Source organism: Mangifera indica, chromosome 9 (genome assembly GCF_011075055.1).
Source record: "Mangifera indica cultivar Alphonso chromosome 9, CATAS_Mindica_2.1, whole genome shotgun sequence".
NCBI classification, from domain to species: domain Eukaryota; kingdom Viridiplantae; phylum Streptophyta; class Magnoliopsida; order Sapindales; family Anacardiaceae; genus Mangifera; species Mangifera indica.
The window spans coordinates 9,864,448-9,886,341 of NC_058145.1; the positions used below are offsets into that span (position 1 = coordinate 9,864,448).

Below are 21,894 nucleotides of genomic sequence, written 5' to 3' on the forward strand. Positions count from 1 at the left end.
CAAATTTAAAACTTGATTTAGAAAATTTTAATAATTTACTAATTTATAGTCAAAATTATGAAGAGTGGAAGAGAATAAAGATAAAATTAGTACAGTAAACATGAAGAGAAATTATAAAATTATTAAACGGATAAATATAAATATTAAATTAATAAGAATCTACGGCAAGGGGGTGTAGCTCAGATGGTAGAGCGCTCGCTTAGCATGCGAGAGGTACCGGGATCGATACCCCGCATCTCCAATTCTATTTCATTTTGAACGATAGAGAGTAGCCTTTTGTTGGTTTTGTGTTTTGATTCAATCTAGTTATTGCAAGTTCAAAGCCAAGGTGAGTTATTTGGTTACTTGTGTTTTTGTTATCTGTGCTTGATGAGTTTCAAGGATCTGGAGATGGTTACTATGTGTTGGTTGGAGAGGGAACGACTGCTACAACCGTTTGTCTATGTCAAGCATTGGGCACTTTCCTGGATAAAACGGTAAAACTTTCAGGTGTTTACATTTTAAAGCAATTGTGGCTGTATTTTTTCCCTTGTTTTGAAGCCCATCTAATGGTGTAGTCTAGACAAAAGCAATATCTGAAATATTATTAGCTTAAAGCTCTTTTAGTATTCATAGATACAGCATCCCTCTTTCAGACTGTTGGGTTTGGATTTCATACTCATATGCCTTTCGTCTTGCTATTTGAATGCATAATTCCTCGAAGAGTTTAAGCTGCCTTTGAATTCATTTGGAAAAATGATACAGTCACTAGCCAGTTTTAGAGCAACAGTGAGCAAGCCATGTTTCAAAAGCATGCTACTGATGAGAATATCTTGAAAAGCGAAGATTATTTTGGGTATCTGAATGGTTATGGAGAACAGTTTTCTAATATTTCCTTGGCCAACGCAAAATTGTAACTTAATATTTCGTTGAACTAACCTATTTCCGTGCAAAAAATTTGTGGTTTGTCCACTTCTCTTTCTGCTTATTAATTTCCTTTGTCACATGGACGATCAATGAGATTACAGCTTATGTGTAATTTCCAGTTTTCACTAATTCAAACTTCTTTGGTTGTCACTTGTTGAGGGAAATTCTATGTAGCATTGAAACGGAAATGGGAAAACGTGAAAACGAAAATACGGAAATGTACTTTTTAAAGAATATATGAAATGAAAACGTGAAAAAACTTATAAATATGAAATATATAAGATTTTTTTTTTATAAATACTTAATTTTTTATAATAAAAATACACAAACTTGTATAGTATAAAAATAAATAATAAAAAAAGAATGAAGAGAAATAATACTATAAAATAGAATCATAGAACCTATTGTAAATTGTTTTTGAACAAACACGTGTAGATATTTTAGAAAAAAACAACAATACACACCAATCTATATAACATGTCAAGGAGGAGATGAGTAACACATTGAAAAGTAAAAATGAGATAAATTTAATATGAGATTTAAAGATATTTCAGGTTTGAAAATATAAAAGATGTATGTTTAATTGATTTTACGATTTTTTTTAAAAGAAATGCGTTTCAAAATTTTTTAAAAATTTCGAAATGACCCGAAATATTTTATACAATTTTATGGGAGTTTCGAAAATGAAAACATTTTCCAAACGTGGAAACACATTTCATTGTGAGTTTCTGTGCTACTTTGGGGGAAATCTAAGAGACAACAACGTGTGCTTCTAATGTACCTTACACGTTCCTGTGTTTCTTATGATAGTAAAGGCCTTTAATTGTCTGTTTCATCATTTCCTGCTTTTTGCAATAGTTAACTGACCGAGTATCTGTGCTCCTTTATTGCTGAAATTACAAACTGGAGTAATGGTTTTGAATTTCAGGTGTCACTGAACTTTCTCATATGGAATTCATGTTGAGGAAAAATAGAATTTGCTTCTGGACACAAACTAAATCACTTTTAACATCAATTAATTTACCTAAAAGAATTATATCACCTTTGAAGTGGAAGCCCATAAAAATTTCTTCCATTACAATTATCATTAAAAAGTTTATTTGCATGAGTATTCGCTGATGTTTGATTTTTATTTTGTGGGGCATTAATCTCTTTTATCTCTGGCATTTTAAAATGGAGTGCTTCTCATTAGGTCAACGTTTATTTTAAACCAGCTTTCTCTTTTTTAAGGATGATCTTTACTCTGTTTTCTGAAAGCTAAGTCTTCTGAGGCTAAACGTGAAAAAAAAAAAAAAATCTGGAAATTTGAATCGTGACTGTCAGGGATCTGGTTGTTTTATTTTTTTTCTAGTTTATATAAACCTACTGGTATACCATTATATTTGGCAGATGAAGTTGTCTTTACAGTTGGATACTTTTCTTCAAGTCTGCAGGAATGTAAAAGAATTCTAAATCATTACAGTGATTGTGAAGATGCAAGAATTTCGAGTTATGACTAGCTGCTTTCTATTACTGTTTATTGGCATTCTGTAAGGTTTAACCCTTAGCATATTTCCTGGTTCTGATGTTAGGTTGCTACCTGCGTTTGTCAACCATCACGACGACTGACCTTTGGAGTCAAAGGGGGTGCAGCAGGTGGTGGTTTCAGTCAAGTGATCCGAATGGATGAGTTCAATCTTTATTTAATAGGAGACATTCATGCTATGACAGCTGCTAACAATCTTCTTGCATCTGCCAGGATCTTCCATGAGTCATCAGATAAGGCTCTCTTGAACGGACTGTACCCACCAATCAAAGAAGGGAAACATAGCTTTAGCGATATAATATTTAGACGACTGAAGAAGTTCAGTATCTCCAAGACCAAGCCTGAGGATTTTACACTTCAAGAAGTTAAAAATTTGCTGGGCTTGATATTGATCCAGATTCCATCACATGGAGGAGAGTGATGGATGTGAATGACAGGTTATTAAGAAAGATTGATGTTGGCCATGGACCAAAAGAAAAGGGGATGATGAGGGAAACAGGACTTGAATATATCAGTTGCTATTGAGATAATGACAGTTTTGGCCCTCAAAACATCTCCAGCTGATATGAGAGAGACACTTGGAAAAATGGTGATTCGGAATAGCAACGTTGGTGATCTAGTAACTGCTGATGATCTTGGCGTTGGAGGCACTTTAACTGCGCTAATGAAGGATGCCATCAACCCCACTTTGATGCAGACCCTTGAAGGAACTTCTGTTCTTCTTCATGCTTGCCCTTTTGCAAATGTAGCTCATGGAAATTCTTCTGTTGTGGCTGATAAGATTGCACTGAAGTTGGTGGGACCAGACGGTTTTGTGGTTACTGAAGCAGGTTTTTGTGCTGATATTGGAACCGAGAAGTTCATGAGTACCATTTGCCAATATAATGGTTTAACTCCTCGGTGTGCCGTTACTGTGGCAAAAATAAGGGCCTTGAAAATGGTTGCTGGTGGGCCTGAAGTTGTTGCTAGGAAACCTGTTGACCGTACTTACTTAAATGTGAATGTGGCTCTGGTTGAACCTGGCTGTGTGAATCTGGCCAGGCATATTGCAAACACTAAGGCATATGGTGTGAATGTTGTGGTAGCTGTTGACATGTTCACGACTGATGCTGAAGCTGAACTATATGCGGTAAAAAAAGCCGTATTGGCTACTGGGGCATATGATGCTGTGATTTGTACTCACCACGCCCATGGTATTAAAGGAGTGGTTAGTCACTTATAACATTAGATTCAGTAAACTAAAAAGAATGTCCTTCACTCCTGAAACTACATAATTGAAATAAATTAACAGATGGCTCAAAATGCATCAATCGAATAACCATGACACAACTTTTTTCTCTGGTTCTTAAAATCTTACACATCCTGCTTTTATCAGAGCGTGTCAGATATTGTTTTGTTTCCTGCTTTCCCTGTTCTTAGAGCAATGATGGATTATCGATTATCTTTAGCACAAAATCTGATCTCTATTCTGCTTGGAGATCTACTTTCAAGTACTTTTATCCCGAGGCTAAGATCACTGATAGTTTACTCAATTCTCTAAGTTAACCTCATGTTGCTTTTTTCCGATATAAATATCTGGTTCATGATTAACGCTATAGCTTCGTGAACTTTCATCTTGGGAAAAATAAATGACCTATTGTATCCAAGGCAGGAATAAATTCTCAATATATTAGAAATATAATGGCTGTAGTTTCCGTTAAATAGAAGTTCTGCTCTGTCCCAGTTTTCAGGTAGACCTTGGAAGTACCATTCAAAGAGCTTGTGAGAATCTGGCACAGCCGCTTAAGTTCTTGTATCATTTGGATGTTAGCATTAGAGAGAAAATAGAGGCAATAGCATGGTCCTATGGTGCAAGGGAAGTCGAATACTCAAAACAGGTAAATATATACATGCCTTGTTCCAGCAATCAACTCTTTTTTGCTTAATCAACTCATTCAATCTACTTAAACTGAAGTTGAAATGGGTCTGTCAGTTGTAAAGTCTGATCTCAAATAGGCTCATTAAATCCTCCTAGAATCTGACAAAATGACGAAGTTGGGGCAAATATTCGTTTTCTTTTCTTGAAAAGCATGGTCAGGTTGGGATGGGAAATGTGTGCCTTTTGATTAGGCATGACGAAGCTGTTTTGCAGCCGATAATCATGAAAATAACTTCCCATCTTGTCCATGAGGAATCTTTTTTAACAAAAGGTATCTATAGTTTTGTCAAAGCACCAGTCAGAGCCAATAACATAATAAATTCTTCATCAACAATTATTTTGGTCTTTGATTATTAATTCAGATTTCTTTTTGGTTGTCTAGCTAGGTCAAGAAACAGATTGAGATGTATAGCAAGTAAGGGTTTTCTGGCCTACCTATCTGCACTGCCAAAACTCAGTATTCATTTTTGGCTCAATGCTTCCAGGAAGGGTGCCCCAACTGGATTTGTCTTACCAATAAGGGATGTAAGAGCCAGCATTGGGTCTGGATTCCTATATGCTTTAGTCAGAACAATGAGTACAATGCCAGGTCTCAACAACAAGACCATGCTTTTATGATATCGATATTGACACTACGACTGGAAAGGTTGTTGGCCTCTCTAAAGGTTACAGAAAGCTTTCCCTTGATCGTATTTCTTCTCAAAAAGTTTTTGATAAAGCAACAACACAGGTGAGAGCTCCTCTCTATTGCTGTAGCTGTTTGAACTTTCATTTCTCTTCTATGCTCATTTGTTTCATGTCACATCCTTGCTGGGTCATATCTTTGGTGAATTTCGTCCAATGATATCACAGTCGTTTGAAATTACAATGGTAGACGAAGCTTTTGAAAATTCAGCTTTATGACTTGACATGTTATCTGATTCTAAGATAGTAAAACAGCAAGTGATTGGAATGGGGTTGGAAAATTTTGCAGAAATCGGTAAAATATTGGAAAGTCTTAAACTGCAAATTGGGTGGAGATGGTGGCCTTCGGCTTGCGCACACCACAAGTTGGTGTTGTTTTCCCATACAGCGCGAAAAAGTTCGCTTTATTTTAAGCGACTACTTCCCACAAGGTTTATCGGAAGTTGAAACAACATTCTTATGCATAACAATATTATCATTATGAAGTTCTCAAGAAATTCTATTATTTTTAAAATAAAAATGCATTAAATAAATTTATTAGTGTATTAAAGTTAATCCAAATATTATTTTATCATTTTCAGGGTTGCCTCCACATACAAAGTCTTCTGGGTGTCTAATTGATTATGTCATGATTGATAATACGAGTCCAACATTAATAAGGAGGAAAAAATTGTTTTGTGTTTTAGTAATTACCGGATAAAGCGACTAACATAGTGGAATCAAGTCCTTGATGTGTAAACTTCCGTGTAATGGTAGGTAGATCTTCAAAGGGACTTGGAATTGCAGTAGTTCCAACTCTGTTTACAGTTGTGCTATCTCTTTTTCCTAATTGTACTTGCCATGATCGATGGACTTCGTTTTATGTTGAATCTTTTTTTTTTAACTCTTTTTATATTTTTCTCTCCACAACCCCACCCCCCCCCCCCCCCCCCCCCCCCCCCCCCCCAAAAAAAAATCAAGGAGGGTATCTTATATGTTGAAATGGAACATCGAAAACATTTCAAGTTAAAAGGACCTGTATACTGTTTTTGGAACAGAGGGGTGTCTAGTATACAATGGTTATCTTTTTCAAATTGTTACATGTTCACTAATAGTCCCATATATGCCCACCCATTTTCCCACCAGCTAAGGCTCCCCCTTCCACTTGCCTCTAATCCAAATTTTGATCCGACTTTTAAAATTTATCTTTGTTAGTTTTGAGAGATGCTCTGATCATGAGTAGAAGGTAGGTAACCTTATAATGGTCATTCATGGGCAATTTGATCGGTGTATGACAATTTTCACGTTATCGTTAGTGGACATCCAGCAGCAATTACCGACTCCCAGCCATGATATGTCTACTATAGAGGTAAATAGAAGTTCCCTTTAACAATTTTACATTTGTTTTTGTTTGATTATGTGGTATACTTGAATATATTGACTTATACGTAATTCTAACAAGATGCTAATATCTATATTATTAACGATATACTCTCGAGGACGAGACTCTCTTAGGACGACTCACATCAGCCTAGGGTCATTCTGATCATGGGTGGCAACAAAATCTGTTGCCTAGTAACCATCTACAAACATTATATGATTGTCCATTGAAGAATGAGTGATATCAAGTTAGCCCCTATACAAATCTAATGAAGATAAGGAGACAATAAGATCCAACATAATTCTATACAATTGTCATCAATGGGACAACAAAAGGGAAATTATTTAGGCCATGGAGTTCCATGTATAAGGTAATATATAGGCCAAACGACTATTTCCCACCCAAGGTTTGATGTTTTCTCAAATATACCCCCTTTAACTATGGAAACACCAAACACCCACCCATGAGCAGTTAAAATTAACAGTGGTAAGGGTAAAATCGTAGTTTTCTCTATAATATTAAAAAATAAACTAAAATATAATCTATTTTGCCCCCCTAAACTTTGAAAACTAAAAATTTCCCCTAGCCTAAGTTTTAAAAAATGACAGTTTCACCCTAGGGTTTCGTTTTGAAATCTCCGGCTCCATTGCTGACGGCCTCTCCCTCCCGAGACATTCTCTCCTTCCGGCGATCTCTTTCCTCTCATTTGGACGCCTGATCGACGTCGAAGACGCCTTGGGAGACGAAGACGAAGTCGTCGTCTTCGTCTGGAAAGACAGTCGTCTTCCTAGAGGTCTTCTTCTGGGAAGACGATCGTCTTCCCAGATGAAGACGATGGCTTCGTCTTCGTCTGGGAAGAGGAAGAACTTCCTCGACGAAGTTCTTTGTCTCCCAAGGCGTCTCCGACGCTAATCGGGCCTCCAAATGGGAGGAAAGAGATCGCCGGAATGAGAGGATGCTTTAGGAGGGAGAGGTCGTCGACAATGAAGCCAGAAAGGTCATCGAAGATTTCAAAACGAAACCCTATAGTGAAACTGTCATTTTTTAAAACTTAGGGTAGGAGAAAATTTTAGTTTTTAAAGTTTAGGGGGGCAAAAAGAGATAAAATTTTTAGGCGTTAGGGTTCTGTTAAATTTAACCGACCATGGGTGGGTGTTTGGTGTTTCCATAGTTAAAGGGGGGATATTTGAGAAAACATCAAACCTTGGGTGGGAAATAGTCGTTTGGCCTAATATATATAATATTTAGTTTATATATTAGGAACTTGTGTAAATATGCAATGTTGTTAACTAATCACATCTAAATCTTTTATAAAAGTTTACATCCCAATTAATTTCAAGAGCAAGCATTAGGTTTGTGGAGAAGTTGATCTAAAGGAATAAAGTATATGTGTTTACAACTTCTTATAAAGTTACATGGATGATCTCGATTGTTTTGAAGATATGATGAGTGGATATACGTTGTACCTACCAATGGTCATAACTCAACCGAGTTACTGGTCAAAGTTAGGACATCCATGTCGAATGGATGGTATTAGTCTATTGACCCAAGCTAATGTGTCATAACAGAGTGATGGTTCAAACAATTATAAGGTGTTTACATTTTGGTTCATTGAGAACTTGAGTCAATGATATCCACTGAATTTCACCAAGGATGATTTAGAGAGTGTGAGGGTTCCGTCAACCATTCATCTTTTCCACAACCTTGTTTAGGTCCATGTATGTATGTATATGTGTGTCAGTTGTGTATGTATGTTTATATATGTATAAATTCACATTTATGTATACGTTCTTTGTATAGAAGATAATTCTATAATTACATTATGATAAAAGATAAAGATAGAAAATAATATCTAGTTATTAAGAAATTGAAATAACATGTTAAGAAAATTGTGAGGACAGTTAAAATTGTCAAGTCTCTCTGTTCTCGTTGTTTTTAGATAAAACATCAATTATCTAAATTCAAGGTTAACCAAATAATATACATAATAAATTTGCATATATAACATTACTTTTATCAATGAATGAGTCTCGGTAATAAAATTGACCCAAAAGTTATTTTTTGAGAGAAATACTTTGAAGATATAATTATATATATTGTGATTCTACTCAAGTCTTGATTCAGGGATACTTGCAAAAACTATCATATAGCACTGAATTTCAGATCACATTATTAAAATCAACTCCACACTTCAGATTTTTAAATATTACAACAAGAGACCGAGAGCCAATATAACATTCATCACACAGCTTCTAATTAAACATCATTACATTAGTTATACTATGAATTAAGTTACTTTGTTCTTAACACTTTTTACCATTTCGTGGTTCATGTAGCTCACTTCTTTAACTATTAACCGCCCTGCAATTCTTCCGAATCTCACCACTGGTGCCAGTGAGAGGACTAATATTCCCCATTCTCATCATAGAATTAGCAAAGTCAGAGAAGAAAAGTCTGGGATTATTGCTGTAGCTTTCAACAAGACTTTTGGCTGTGGATTGAGCCTCGGAGCTAGAATATAAAACTTGATCCGAGAATAGAAGACCCTTGTTGTTCACCAAGTTCTTGAAATAATGGTTGTCAAATAGATCGGAGGAGTTTCTATCAAGAACAGTCATTTTGTTTCCATCGCCATTTTGTGGGCAGAAATTTTGCAAATCAGCAACCATTTCTGCATCCATTGTTGGGTCTGGAGAGCCATTTGGTAGGAAATTAAACAGTCTATTTCTGAAGAGTAAGCACTTGGCTAAACCGAAGGTATGAGCACCTACATATATGACAGCAGAAAATGGTAATAAGAAAATAATGTCACAAGCAATTTTTTTCTCGTTTCATATCCCTAAAAACCTCATACATACGATTGATTTGTGATAATACAGATGATATGATTATTATATCTTACTCTCTTTATCTCTGTGAATGACTCATGAAGAATCTCTAAATTACGTGACAATTGCTTATTGAGAGTGACATATATAAATATATATACCTGAAAGGGCAACCACATCAGTGATGCCTAGACCCACATTAGTAAATTTTTTAGAGATTGCATCTAGTCCTTCAAATGGAGAAGGAAGATTATCTGCTGCTGACCGATTTGCCACAAATCCATCCCTTCTTCCTAAAGGAACTTTCCAAGTTGGTCCTCCACTCTGCATATTAGAAATAACTTAATCCCACTAATATTTTATCTTAAATACAGCAACACAATTGCTTTACACAAAATTGAAAGCTTACCAAGAGCACGGAATCTCTTGCAGCTAATGTTATTATATCAGCACATGAAACAACTCCACTGCATTGAGTCTCCACGGCAGTTTTAATAGAGTCGATAACTTCGAATCCTCTTACTGAATTGTTATTAGCAGCTGATAACTTCTCACTGTCACTCCCATCCAACAGAATTGATGCATCACACCCCTGTCAAGAATTTAATTAGGAGATTTTAATTAATTAATCAACTATATATGTTTATGATGTTAATAATTACCTAATGATATGCTTGATTAGTAATAAAAGTCGATACAAAAAGAAAATAAAAAAATATTAGACGGGCTCTTACCCACCACACCCATGATTTTATTCAACTCAAAAGTGCTTTTGAATAAACATTAATTCTATTAATTTATTGATTAATACATGAAAAGTTCCTTTCGATATTGAAATATTCTTATTGCATGCATGCCTTTGGCAAAAAGAAATGAAAAGATCATTTGCGAAAATAATAGTACTACACATATTCTAAAAATCCTCCAATGTATTCACGCGTATTTTTAAAAAATAAATAAAACTATATAAACATACTTTTAAATATATAATTGAATATACAAATAATGTGTTATCATATAATTAAATAATTTTAAATTAAAATAAAATAATATTTAATTATACGATACCCTATTATTTATGTACCTTAATGTATTCTTAAAAGTTTTTGTTTATAGTATTGTCTCGTTAGAACTCTGGAAAACTTATCTTTTTACAACTCTCATTGTTAAAATAATTTGTGTACCCATATTCAATTGAATACCCTGATGATGTGTAATTATATGATTGTGATTAAGTAATTTTGAATTAAGAATAAAGTAATATTAAATCATATAATGATATATTATCTGAGTATTTAATTATGCATCTAAAACTGGATACACATAGTATTTAATACAACTAACAATAAATATTTATGCACTTTCATGAGTTAAAATGAGAAAATATTCATGAGATAGATAAATGTCACATACATTAACATAAACCTCACGATTAATTAGTGGTATTTACAACCGCTATAAAGAAGTTTAATAGCAAAGCAAACTCATATATGTAGCTAGAGTTTCAACATGCACACATTCATGTAAACACATGAGTCTAATTAAAGTTTTAAACATGACATGTAAGTAATTGAACTCACATTGACGAAGCAATCATGGAAGTGAAGTCGAAGCAAAGAGGCTGCCATTCTCATTTCGGCCTTTACAGCTTTGATAACTTCCTTCCTCACAATCCGCAGAAGACTGGGACAAGATCTCATATAGAAATCAGTAGTTAATTGAGGCCTCACGGCCAAACACAGCATAAACAAAATCATTAAGCGAATCAAACCCTTCATGTTCCTTGACCTTGGCATCTTTTCTAATTAAAACAATAGAAATTAATAAACCCTAGATATGAATATGCTTATAGCAAAACTCTTGAAAGTACTTCTATTTATAAGCAAATTCAGCTGTGATTTTCAGCATTTTATATTCCACAGTTGCATGAATATTAATGCGCGTGTTCATGCTTTAAAACCAAGTGGTGATGATGTGTGGGGGCTGCACAGCTAGGTTTTGTGCTCGAAAGCCTAAACTGATGAGTTTAATTATCAGAGTAATGACAGATTAGCTGATAAATTGGTAGGTTTTGTGGGTTGATGGAGATCGCAATTGCTTATAAATTATGCAGGCCACGCAATTAAACTCGCATAAAATTAATGAACCACTAATTAATTAAGATTAACAGAAACCTAAAGCCTTTTGGCTACCACTTCCGCACATGCATGAATTGATTCAGGAGTTGCAATTAAATAATTGTAAGAATAATTAACAATATGAGGACAATATATTATGGAGTAGGTTCATTCTTGCCGTTGATCTTGATGATGAGAATAATCAAACATTCTTCCTGGAAAGTGACTAAAGTTTGATTATAATAAGATACTATTTAGTGTCCAACATGTAATTGCACAAGGTTGAGTTAATATGGAGATCGATTGGATATTGCTCCATGTGATTGTTGTGTAAAGAGACATTATGTTAAGTTGTTTTTTAATATAATTGCTATACAGTAAAAATGTGAGTATTACAAGGTCAACCCTCGAAGTACAAATGAGTATAACAGACAATAAATACCCATTAATCAATTCGTTAGCTTGAAGTTTTCAAGACTAACAAGTGATTAAGTAATTTTAAATTTGTAGAAGATCTTGTTGTGGTTATCAAATAATGTTTCACATTGGATTTCACACAATAATATTTTTATAAATGTCATCTAGTAAAAATGTTAATTTTCATATAAATATAATGTCATTAATATAAGTACATATTCATCCAAATAAATTCAAAATCATGGGTCTAAGTCTTAGAGGATTAAATTAACATTTTTTTCATGCAATAATATTTTTATAATTGTCTTCCCATAAGAACAATAACTTTCATATAAATGTAATGTCGTCAATATAAACACATATTCATTCATATAAATTCAAAAAATCATGGGTCAAGTCCCGGAGGATTAGGAGGATTAAAATAACCTTTTTTTCATGCAATAATATTTTCATAACAATCATCCAATAAGAACATTAACTTCCATATAAATGTAATGTCATTAATATAAATACATATCTATCCAAATAAATTCAAAATCATCGATCAAGTCCTAGAGGATTAGGAGGATTAAAATAACCTTTTCCCTAAAACTAAATCTATATAGAAAGGAGGGGAAAAAAAGGACATCAAACAATTGTACCACACAAAAAACATATGAGAACACCATGGATGTAGGTTTTTTAATTATCGCATCGAACCACGTAAAGACACTAGTGTCACATCTTTTTATTTACTCTAACTTCATTCATTTTCTATCTTTGAATCTCACACACTTGTAGCAAACTTACCTATCTCAGACTCTAATTGCTATTATTATAGTCTATTTTATATAAAATTCTAAATTACAGATATTAGTTGATGACAAGAAATTGTATCAATTGTTCGATGCTAAAAGGATGGCAAAACACATCTCACTCTTTCATAATTTTAGAAATGGCTCACAAAAGTGGCATAGAAAGACATTGGACAACTTATCTTTAAATAGTTCAAAAACTGGTCTAGAGTCCTTCCCCTAAGACTAGTCATTTTTAAGACTAGCACACCGTAGCTTGAACAAGGTACTATTTCAATACCTCAAACTGATCACCTCATTGTTGCCTTACTAGCATGTAGTATTAATGTGTTATGCACAAGATTAATAATGATAAGCTAGAAGATATTTTAAAAAGTAAACTTTGTGTGCAAAATTCATTGCTATGTATAGTTTTTTTTTTTTAATGTGTGATATCTTGAATCTTATTGTTCAAAAAGGGTTAAAAGTTGTTAACTAGTGTGGCTTTACATAAGATTCTAGAAAGTGTGAAATCTATCAAAGGAAGTGAGGGTAAAAAAATTAAATTTGGAGAATTTGTTCAGGAAATTGGTGTAACAAATGCAAAAGGATTGAAAATAGATGTTCCCATAGATGGAATTCATCATGTGTTTGTTCAGTTGTCTTTGAGAGATACTACTTATACTTATTGTCCATAAGATGAAGAATGGAACAAGAGGAAAGGATATGCAAGTTTTTGAAGTCATTGAAGTCATTTCATGAAATAACAACTTTTTTTTTTTTTTGGATTCCAAGCATCCTACTACAAACTTGTATCTTCAAATGTGTGGAAAATTCAATTGTGTTTGAATGAAGAGATAAAGAGAGAGGATAAAGTTATCGGTGACATGGCAACACAAATGAAACTAAAATTTGAAAAATATTAGGATTCTAATAATATTGGGTTAGCTATTGTAGTTGTTTTTCACCCTTGTTTCTAAATTTGAGTTTGTGGAGTTTTGCTACAAAAAGGTTTATGACCCAACTATCGTACAAAGAAAGTTAGTGATTGTCAACCAAGATTTGTATAAGTTTTTTGAAGTTTACAAGGTTCAATGTTGCAAAGAAGTTCCCACCACCCCATCAATTGCGACTATGGGTCCTAGTAGTCTTGGAAATGATATATGTGTAAATCACTATACTTGTTTATATTTTTGTAATTAATAAAATATTTATTATTAATAATCTTTTTGCATTTGAAATTTTTATATTTAAATGGTGTAGGAATTTGACTAGCACGAGAATAAGTTTAAAGCTACTTATACTAAAAAGTTTGAATGGGACCTTTAGTTGGGAGAGTCAAGGTATGATTACATCAAGTATTAAAATATGGATATCTATTTACATTCGAAAATGTACTATGATCACTATCTGATATCTGTTATGATGGTTTGTGATATTATGAGTATACCAATAGCAATTGTTGCTTCAAAATCCGCTTTTAGCATTGGTAACAAGGCGCTCAATGAATATCGAAGCTCACTTCAACCAAATATTGCAAAATTTTTAATATACCCTTAGACTTCGTTTTGTTAATATGAAATTAAAGGTAGTATGTTATCATAATAATTCAAATAATTTATTATTTTCATTTGTTAATATAGTATGATTGTTAATGCTATAAAATATTTAAATTTTATAATTGTTGTTCACTTTGGATGATGAAATGGATGATAGTGATCTTCTTGTGCTATTAACTAATCTAATAATTATGAATCGATGTCACAATTGTTGAATTTGTTTGAAGTAATGAGATTATCCACTCTTATTTATATATTTCTTTGCATTTATTATTTACTTTATAGTTTTCATTTTATAAAGCTAACAATTTTAATATATGTTGAATTTAATTTTTCATCTTGTAGATCATACCGAGGTTAAGACACCTTCATCAGAGCTTGCAAATTATGATCAGATAAATACAAATAAAACTATAACACAAACTTATATATACAAATAACAGTGACAACTTGTGATTGAATGATATGATTATTTGTTTTTTTTCTTATTTTAAAATCACTCAATCAATACTGTAATATTAGTTTGTACATATAATTTGTACCATTTATTTGAACATAATTATTCATGTTTTTTTCATTTCTTTCTTAGTTGGTTGTGAATGTGAACATACATTCTCTTGTTACGGTTTTTCTTTGCTTGTTCCCACCTTCTCGTCGATACTCTTTATTTGTTGGATGAAATTTTACACTTTAAATGGGTGAAAAAAGTTCTTGGTAATGGTTCCTTTCGCTAAAATTGTTGAACAACTTCTCATATTGTGTTACTGCATGTGAAGTTCTGTAAAATTATTAAGAAATCTGTAGTTTTTTTAATCTTTTAAGTTGTCAATGTTGCATCATGTGGGTTTATATGATGATTGAAGAATAGAGTTTCTTATAGGAGCTCATACCCGGTCCGGCCTATCCATTTGCCAGGTACAACAAGTGCAATAGAAAACTTATCAACAGATGGCTATCAAGTGATTAATGATGTTAAAACAGCACTTGAAAATGTTTCCTCAGGAGTTGTCTCCTGTGCTAATATTGTGGCACTTGCCTCTGAAATTTTAGTCGTTTTGGTACTTCATTTTCCTTTGTCTTCATCCTCTTGCTACTTGTCTGAGTAATTAATAAAACTTGTGCATGAAGATGGAGGTTCACCATGGCAACCACAACTAGGAAGAAGAGAGCACATCTGCAAACAGAGCTGGAACTATTGCAATTCCAAGTCACACAAGTTTACAGATCAAGGACTTTGATTCCACTGACTTAGTAGCTTCATCTGGTAATTAGTAAAAGGCCAAAGGATTATTTCCCACCCAAGTTTTGGCGAAAAGACAAATATATGCCCGTGACATATGGAAAACTCAAATACCTGCTCAAGTTTTAATCCATTGTCACACACCTATGAATTATTTATTATGGTAAAGGGACAAAATCGTTATTTTATCAATAATATTAAAATAATTAAAATTATATTTCATTTTCCCCCGTTAGTTTGAAAAACTAATCATTTTTTCTTAGAATTAAGTTTCAAAAATTTCACTTTTCCCCCAAAGATATCAAACCTGAAATCTGACAATGCCTTCTGGCGAACGATAGTGAAGGCGTCATCTAGACACCAACAACGCCTTTATTCACTTTTTAGGCCATCATTGACTGTTCACCAAAGGAAGTAAAGAAAAAACCTACTGATTGGGGGTTGAAGTCACTTTTTCAAGTTAAGCTCTAGAGTGAAATATTAATTTTCAAAACTTGAAATGGTAGAGAGAGAAATAAAATAAAATATTTTTTAATATTATTGTTAAATAATAATTTTATCCTTACATTTAACGGCAATTTTAATAAAAATTTAGAGATGAAAGGGTGTTTAGACTTTTTATTTATCGTGGATGCGTTTTTTAAGATTAAGGAAAAACTTGAGTGTCCTTCGGCTTTACAAATTTATTCCTTCTTACTATTGTTGGACCCGTATTATCTAAAATATATAATCAGTTGGAGACCCAAAAGATTTGTGCGTGGAGGCAACCCTAAAAATGATTAAATAATATTTGGATTAAGTATAATATACTGACAAAATTATCAAATGCATTTTTATTTTAAATATAATATAATTTCTTAAGAACTTCATATTAATAATATCGTTATGAATAAAGAAACCACTTACAGTGCTTACAACATATATTCAAGAAATGAAAACAAGTATTTGCCTCCAACTTCTTCATTTTGTCAGATTCTCATAGGATTGAATGAGTGTATTTGAGATCAGATTTTACAACTTTCAGATACATTTCAACTTCAGCTTAAGTGGGTTGAATGAGATGATTAAGCAAAAGAGAGTTGATTGCTGGAACAAGGCATAAATTTTTTTACCTGCTCTGTGTATTCGACTCCAATTGCACCATAGGACCATGCTATTGCCCCTATTTTCTCTTTAATACTAATATCCAAAGGATACAACAACTGAAGTGGTTGTGCCACATTCTCACAAGCTTTTTGAGCCACAATTCCAAGGTCTACCTGAAAACCATGACAGAGCAAAACTTCTAGTTAATGGAAACTACAACCATTAAATTTCTAATATTTTGAGAATTTTATTCCTGCTTTGGCTACAATAGATCGTTTACTTAGCCCAAGATGAAAGTTCAAAAAGCTATAGTGTCAAACATGAACCATATATTATATTGGAAAAAAAGAAACATGGGGTTAATTTAGAGAACTGAGTAAACTATCAGTGATCTTAGCCTCAGGATAAAAGTAAATTACTCGAAAGTAGATCTCCGAGCAAAATAAAGATCAGATTTTGAGCTAAAGATAATCGATAATCCATCATTGTTCCAAGGACAGGGAAAGCAGGAAACAGAACAATATCTAACACTGATAAAAGCAGGTTGTGTCAAGAATTTTAAGGACCACAGAAAAAAGTTGTGTCATGGTTGTAACGGTTAATTTATTTCAATTATGCAGTTTCAGGAGTGAGTATGAGGAATACTCCTTATTAGTTTACTGAATCGAATGTTGATAAGTGACTAAACTCTTCATTTCCACCATGGGCGTGGTGAGTGCAAATCACAGCATCATATGCCAGCATAAACAAGAACAGGAGTTCCTTCAATTGCATGCATCAAAGTGGGGTTGACGGCATCCTTCATTAGAACAGTTAACGCAATTACTGGATCACCAGCCTTGATATATCCAATCACCATTTTCCAAGCATCTCTCTCATGTCAGCTAGAGCTGTTGTGAGGGCCAAAACTGCCATTATCTCACTAGCAACTGAAATATCAAATTCTGTTTCCCTTGTCATCCCCTTTTCTTCTAGCCCCTGGCTAACATTAATCTTTCTTAATAACCTGTCATTCACATTAATAACTCTCCTCCATGCGATGCAATCTGGGTCAACATCAAGCCTAGCAAATTTATAACTTCTTGCGGTGTATGATCCTCAGGCTTGGTCTTGAAGATATTGGGCTTCTTCAGTCATCTAAAAATTATATTACTAAAGCTACGTTTCCCTTCTTTGCTTGGTGGGGACAATCAGTTCAAGAGAGTCTTGTCTGATTGTGCTGACTCATGGAAGATCCTGGTGTCAATGGCAGATGCAAGAAGATTGTTCGCAGCTGTTATAGCATGTACGTCTCCTATTAAATAAAGATTGAACTCATCCATTGGGATCACTTGACTGAAACCACCACCTGCTGGACCCCCTTTGATTCCAAAGGTCAGTCCTCATGATGGTTGACAAATGCAGGTAGCAACCTAACATCAGAACTGGGAAAAATGCTAAGGGTTAAACCTTAACAGAATGCCAATATAAGGTAATAGAAAGCAGCTAGTCTAAAGGTGATTTAAAATTCTTGCAACATCACAATCACTGTAGTGATTTAAAATTCTCTTACATTACTGCAGAATTGAAGAAAAGTATCCAACCATAAAGAAAGCTTCATCTGCCGAATATAATGGCAAACCAGTAGGTTTATATAAACTAGAAAAATATAAAACTGCCAGATCCCTGCCAATCACAAAATTTCCAGTTTTGTTCATTTTAATGATCATTATATGGAAGAATTTTTTATGGCTTCCACTCTAAAGGTGACATAATTCTTTTAGGCAAATTAATTGGTGTTAAAAGTGATTTAGTTTGTGTCCAGAAGCAAATTCTAGTTTTACTTAACATGAATTCCATATGAGAAAGTTCAGCGACGTCTGAAATTCAAAAACATTACCACGGTTTGTAATTTCAGCAACAAAGGAGCACAGACACTTGGTTAGTTAACTATTGCAAAAAACAGGAAATGATGAGACAGACCATCAAAGGCCTGTACTACGATAAGAAGCACATCAACATGTAAGGTACATTAGAAGGACATGCTGCTGTCTCTTAGATTTCCCTCAAATACCAACAACCGAAGAAGTTTGAATTAGTGGAAATTACACATAAGCAGTAAACTAGAGAAGGAAATTAATGACGTGTGCAGAAAGAGAAGTGGACAAACCACAAAAAATTTTTTAAAATTAAATAGGTTAGTTCAACGAAATACCAAGTTACAATTTTGCTTTGGCCAGGGAAATATTAGAAAACTGTTCTACATAACCATTCAGATACCCAAAATAATCTTCGTTTTGTAAGATTTTCTCAGCAATAGCATGCTTTTGAAACATGGCTTGCTCTGTTGCTCTAAGACTGACTGGTGACTGTATCATTGTTCCAGATGAATTCAAAGACAGCTTAAAACTGTTCAAGGAATTATGCATGCAAATAGAAAGACGAAAGGCATATTAGTATTGAATCCAGACTCAACAATCTGAAAGAGGGATGCTGTATCAATGAATACTAAAAAGAGCTTGGAAGATCTAAAGCAATTAAAGACACCATTGTTAAGCTAATAATATATCAGATATAGCTTTTGTCTAGCCTACACCATTAAGCCGTAAACAAGGATAAAAAATCTCAGACAAAAGTCACACTAACCAGATTTCCATATAAACACTGAGATGGACTTCAAAACAAGGGAAAATAAACAACCACAATTGCATTAGAATGTGAACACTTGAAAGTTTTACCTTTTTATCCAGAAAAGTACCCAATGCTTGACATAGCCCAACGGCTGTAGTACTCTCCCACTCCAAGACGAGTTGGAGTGATCCCTCCCACCACCACATAGGAACCATCTCCAGATCCTTGAAGGTCAAAAAGCACGGATAACAAATCTTAAAAAAAAAAAAAAAAATGAAGTAAACAATCAATGAAATCCCAATACTCAATTTGATTGCTGAGTAAAACTTAAGGGTAACATAAATAATCAATACAGTTTTAGTAAAATAGAACAAGTGATGGATAAATGCAATCGTTGCAGCATCCACAACTCTGAATCTATCAATAAAAGGCCTCCCAATTATAAATCAAAAATCAAAACCAGCAAAAGGGTAGTTATTGTCCCACACCCTTTACTCAAATACCAACCAAAACACTTACGAATCCAATCTTTAAGCAATAAATTGAACCAAATGAAACAGAAGTAACCAAATAACTCACCTTTGGCTTTGAACTTGCAATAACTAGATTGAATCAAAACACAAGACCAACAAAAGGGTACACTTTGTTGCTCGTTCCAAAGATCAGAAATGTAAAACGGATTGGAGATGCGGGGTATCGATCCCGGTACCTCTCTCATGCTAAGCGAGCGCTCTACCATCTGAGCTACATCCCCATGTTGGGATCTTTTATTGATTCAAAATCAACAAAAGGGTACTCTTTGTTGCTCGTTCCAAAGATCAGAAATGTAAAACGGATTGGAGATGCGGGGTATCGATCCCCGTACCTCTCGCATGCTAAGCGAGCGCTCTACCATCTGAGCTACATCCCCATGCTGGGATCTTTCATTGGTTTAATTTTTATTTCTATCTGTTTAATAATTATATTACTTTGAAATCTTGATTACTTTACTAAAATATAGATTTACAAGCTTTAACTTCATATATAATATAAAAAGAACAACTAAATATATATCTATAATGGTTTCCTAAATTATTATCTCAAGTAATGATAAATTGAGCTAGATGGAAGAAAAATCTCTTGTATTGATATGTTACTTAATATGTGGGCACTATTATAAAATATGCACTTGTTCTTAAATTGCAAATTATTTACCTTTATTTAATATTTTTGCAAATCAGACATAAACAATATCCACTATTAAACTCTCCATTGCAGGCATATTTCTCATCTTTTCTTTTCTTTCCTTTTTTTTTTTTTTTTTTGAAATATGTGAGTTAACTACCCTTTTGCTTTCTTCTACTTTTGTCCAATTTTGTGTATGCTTTTGGTTTGGGGTTTTTTTTTTTTTTTTTGGTTAAATCATGGTGCCATAAGAGGTAATTTAATATTGTTTGGTTAGAAAGTTTAGAGGTTATCATGCAAAAACAGTTATGTCTTCCCTTGATGTAAAACTCGGTGTTCAAGAATTTCGAGATGCAAAGTAAGAAATATCAATATATATAAATAGTCTCCCTTTCAGAAAATCCTCTAAATTTTGAATTAGATTAGAGTTAAACCCAAAAATTAATGTTTAAGAAAATTTATTCTAGAGAAATTAAGTCAGTGGGATTGTGAATATGAAAAAAATGGGTGGAGTCAAATCTAGAAATATAAACACTGTTACAACCTAAAGTGAGTAAGAGGGGTTAAATTGTAGATATGAATTCTGATCCAATTTGTTGTGAAAGTGAGGAAAATCAGATGGTGGAAGCTATGGCAAAGCGCTATGCTATAGCCATATAATAAACCCTTAGAGATTCTTTAATTAACTTCTTATTTATGTTAAAACTAGGTGTGTACATATTCAGATATTGATGCTAATTTAGTGAAAGCAAGCCTTCTAATTTCCAAATTTCGCCAGGTAAGATTCATTAGAATGCTTCAACTATTGGTTTTTTATATTGATTCCGCCAAATTTACAAAACAGATGCAGTTTACCATGGAAAAGCAGCTGATATATATGGGCAGTTTGTCTTACTTTTTACTATATGGTAACAGGCCACTTCTCTTTTGTTAGGAGAGTTTACCCGAAACTTACTAAAAGGTAAACTCTTGCCGCATTTATTCACCTTTCTCTCTTTATGTACGACTTGTTACATCGTCATATCTTTAGATGTTGCAGATGAGCATCCATGGCTGGTCAAAGAGGGTGATCTTGTCCCTAGAAATAGTTCATCCAGCTGCAGGCTAAGTAGCTTGCAGCGAAAAAGGCACCAAAATTGAAACCAAACAATTTATATAGACATCTGTAGTTATTATTTTGCAAGTCAGTTCAAAGACAATAAACAATTAAAACTCTATTCATTTCACAGAAAATCAAGAATAAAAGAATTAATTCAGCACTATATATTTTACAGAACTATATAATTTCCAAGACATCAATAAGATTCATTCACTTCAATGATGGGGAACTCTTGGTTTGATGTTGAACCTCTTGAAGAAGGAGAGGGCTCTGCCGGTAAGTCAGAAAGGGCGGCGAGAATCCTGCGAACGCTATTCGAGTGCGGCCGCTTGAAGCTCAATGATCTGAGCATCTTATTCTTGGAGAAAACATCAGAAGAATTCGTGAGAATGAAGTAGACTAAAACCTGAACAAGCACAAACATGGCAACTTTGAAAAGGGTATCAGCCAAATCCATCTCCATTTGTTGTGTTTCCTTTGAAGAAGTATATATGGTATAGGCAAAGTGTCTGGAAATTGAAATTGAAATTCTGCGTGTGTGGCGTGTGAATAATTCATGCATGGAGAGGGATGTTATATAGGGGATGAATAGAGAAAGAGTCTTATTT

At 33.7% G+C, this 21,894-nt stretch overlaps 3 protein-coding genes, 2 non-coding genes and 1 pseudogene across 9 annotated transcripts; 3 read left to right on the forward strand and 3 right to left on the reverse strand.

Annotated features, from left to right (window-relative positions):
• The first annotated feature begins 168 nt into the window (after positions 1–168).
• TRNAA-AGC lies at positions 169–241 on the forward strand. The gene has a single exon. It is a non-coding gene; the product is annotated as a tRNA-Ala (tRNA).
• A 2,719-nt stretch (positions 242–2,960) lies between these two features.
• LOC123226231 (formate--tetrahydrofolate ligase-like) lies at positions 2,961–4,752 on the forward strand. The gene is made up of 3 exons (XM_044650765.1): positions 2,961–3,638; positions 4,162–4,308; positions 4,732–4,752. The coding sequence occupies exons 1-3, from the start codon at positions 2,961–2,963 to the stop codon at positions 4,750–4,752; spliced, it is 846 nt and encodes a 281-aa protein (XP_044506700.1).
• Position 4,753: 1 nt separating this feature from the next.
• Positions 4,754–5,073, forward strand: LOC123226518 (annotated as a pseudogene).
• Positions 5,074–8,588: 3,515 nt separating this feature from the next.
• On the reverse strand, positions 8,589–11,017 carry LOC123226583 (peroxidase N-like). Its single transcript, XM_044651130.1, has 4 exons — positions 10,802–11,017; positions 9,631–9,813; positions 9,383–9,545; positions 8,589–9,160 (listed from the first exon to the last, which is right to left on the reverse strand). The coding sequence occupies exons 1-4, from the start codon at positions 11,015–11,017 to the stop codon at positions 8,739–8,741; spliced, it is 984 nt and encodes a 327-aa protein (XP_044507065.1). The 3' UTR covers positions 8,589–8,738.
• A 5,231-nt stretch (positions 11,018–16,248) lies between these two features.
• LOC123224946 lies at positions 16,249–19,955 on the reverse strand. Of its 5 annotated transcripts, XR_006504090.1 has the most exons (4): positions 19,603–19,955; positions 19,131–19,277; positions 17,102–17,837; positions 16,249–16,586 (listed from the first exon to the last, which is right to left on the reverse strand). XR_006504090.1 is itself a non-coding variant. In XM_044648738.1 (3 exons), exons 1-3 carry the CDS (start codon positions 19,760–19,762, stop codon positions 16,392–16,394), a joined length of 501 nt encoding a protein of 166 aa, XP_044504673.1. In that variant the 5' UTR covers positions 19,763–19,947; the 3' UTR covers positions 16,249–16,391. The 5 variants fall into 5 exon arrangements, 1 of the variants encoding a protein (XP_044504673.1); XM_044648738.1 differs by lacking the exon at positions 17,102–17,837 and having other exon boundaries at positions 19,604–19,947; XR_006504091.1 differs by lacking the exon at positions 17,102–17,837 and having other exon boundaries at positions 19,543–19,948.
• On the reverse strand, positions 19,861–19,933 carry TRNAA-AGC. Its single transcript has one exon. It is a non-coding gene; the product is annotated as a tRNA-Ala (tRNA).
• Positions 19,956–21,894: the final 1,939 nt, after the last annotated feature.

Coding starts and splice junctions, on each gene's coding strand:
- LOC123226231 (XM_044650765.1), top strand. CDS start 2,961: ATGACAGTTTTGGCCCTCAAAACATCTCCAGCTGATATGAGAGAGACA. Junction 3,639..4,161: donor CCCATGGTATTAAAGGAGTG/GTTAGTCACTTA, acceptor CCCAGTTTTCAG/GTAGACCTTGGAAGTACCAT. Junction 4,309..4,731: donor AAGTCGAATACTCAAAACAG/GTAAATATATAC, acceptor TTGGTTGTCTAG/CTAGGTCAAGAAACAGATTG.
- LOC123226583 (XM_044651130.1), bottom strand. CDS start 11,017: ATGCCAAGGTCAAGGAACATGAAGGGTTTGATTCGCTTAATGATTTTG. Junction 9,546..9,630: donor CAAGAGATTCCGTGCTCTTG/GTAAGCTTTCAA, acceptor TCTAATATGCAG/AGTGGAGGACCAACTTGGAA. Junction 9,161..9,382: donor TGATGTGGTTGCCCTTTCAG/GTATATATATTT, acceptor TCATATATGTAG/GTGCTCATACCTTCGGTTTA.
- LOC123224946 (XM_044648738.1), bottom strand. CDS start 19,762: ATGGTAGAGCGCTCGCTTAGCATGAGAGAGGTACCGGGATCGATACCC. Junction 19,278..19,603: donor ATTGCAAGTTCAAAGCCAAA/GGTGAGTTATTT, acceptor TTTTTTTTTAAG/ATTTGTTATCCGTGCTTTTT. Junction 16,587..19,130: donor GTACTTTTCTGGATAAAAAG/GTAAAACTTTCA, acceptor CATGGTTTTCAG/GTAGACCTTGGAATTGTGGC.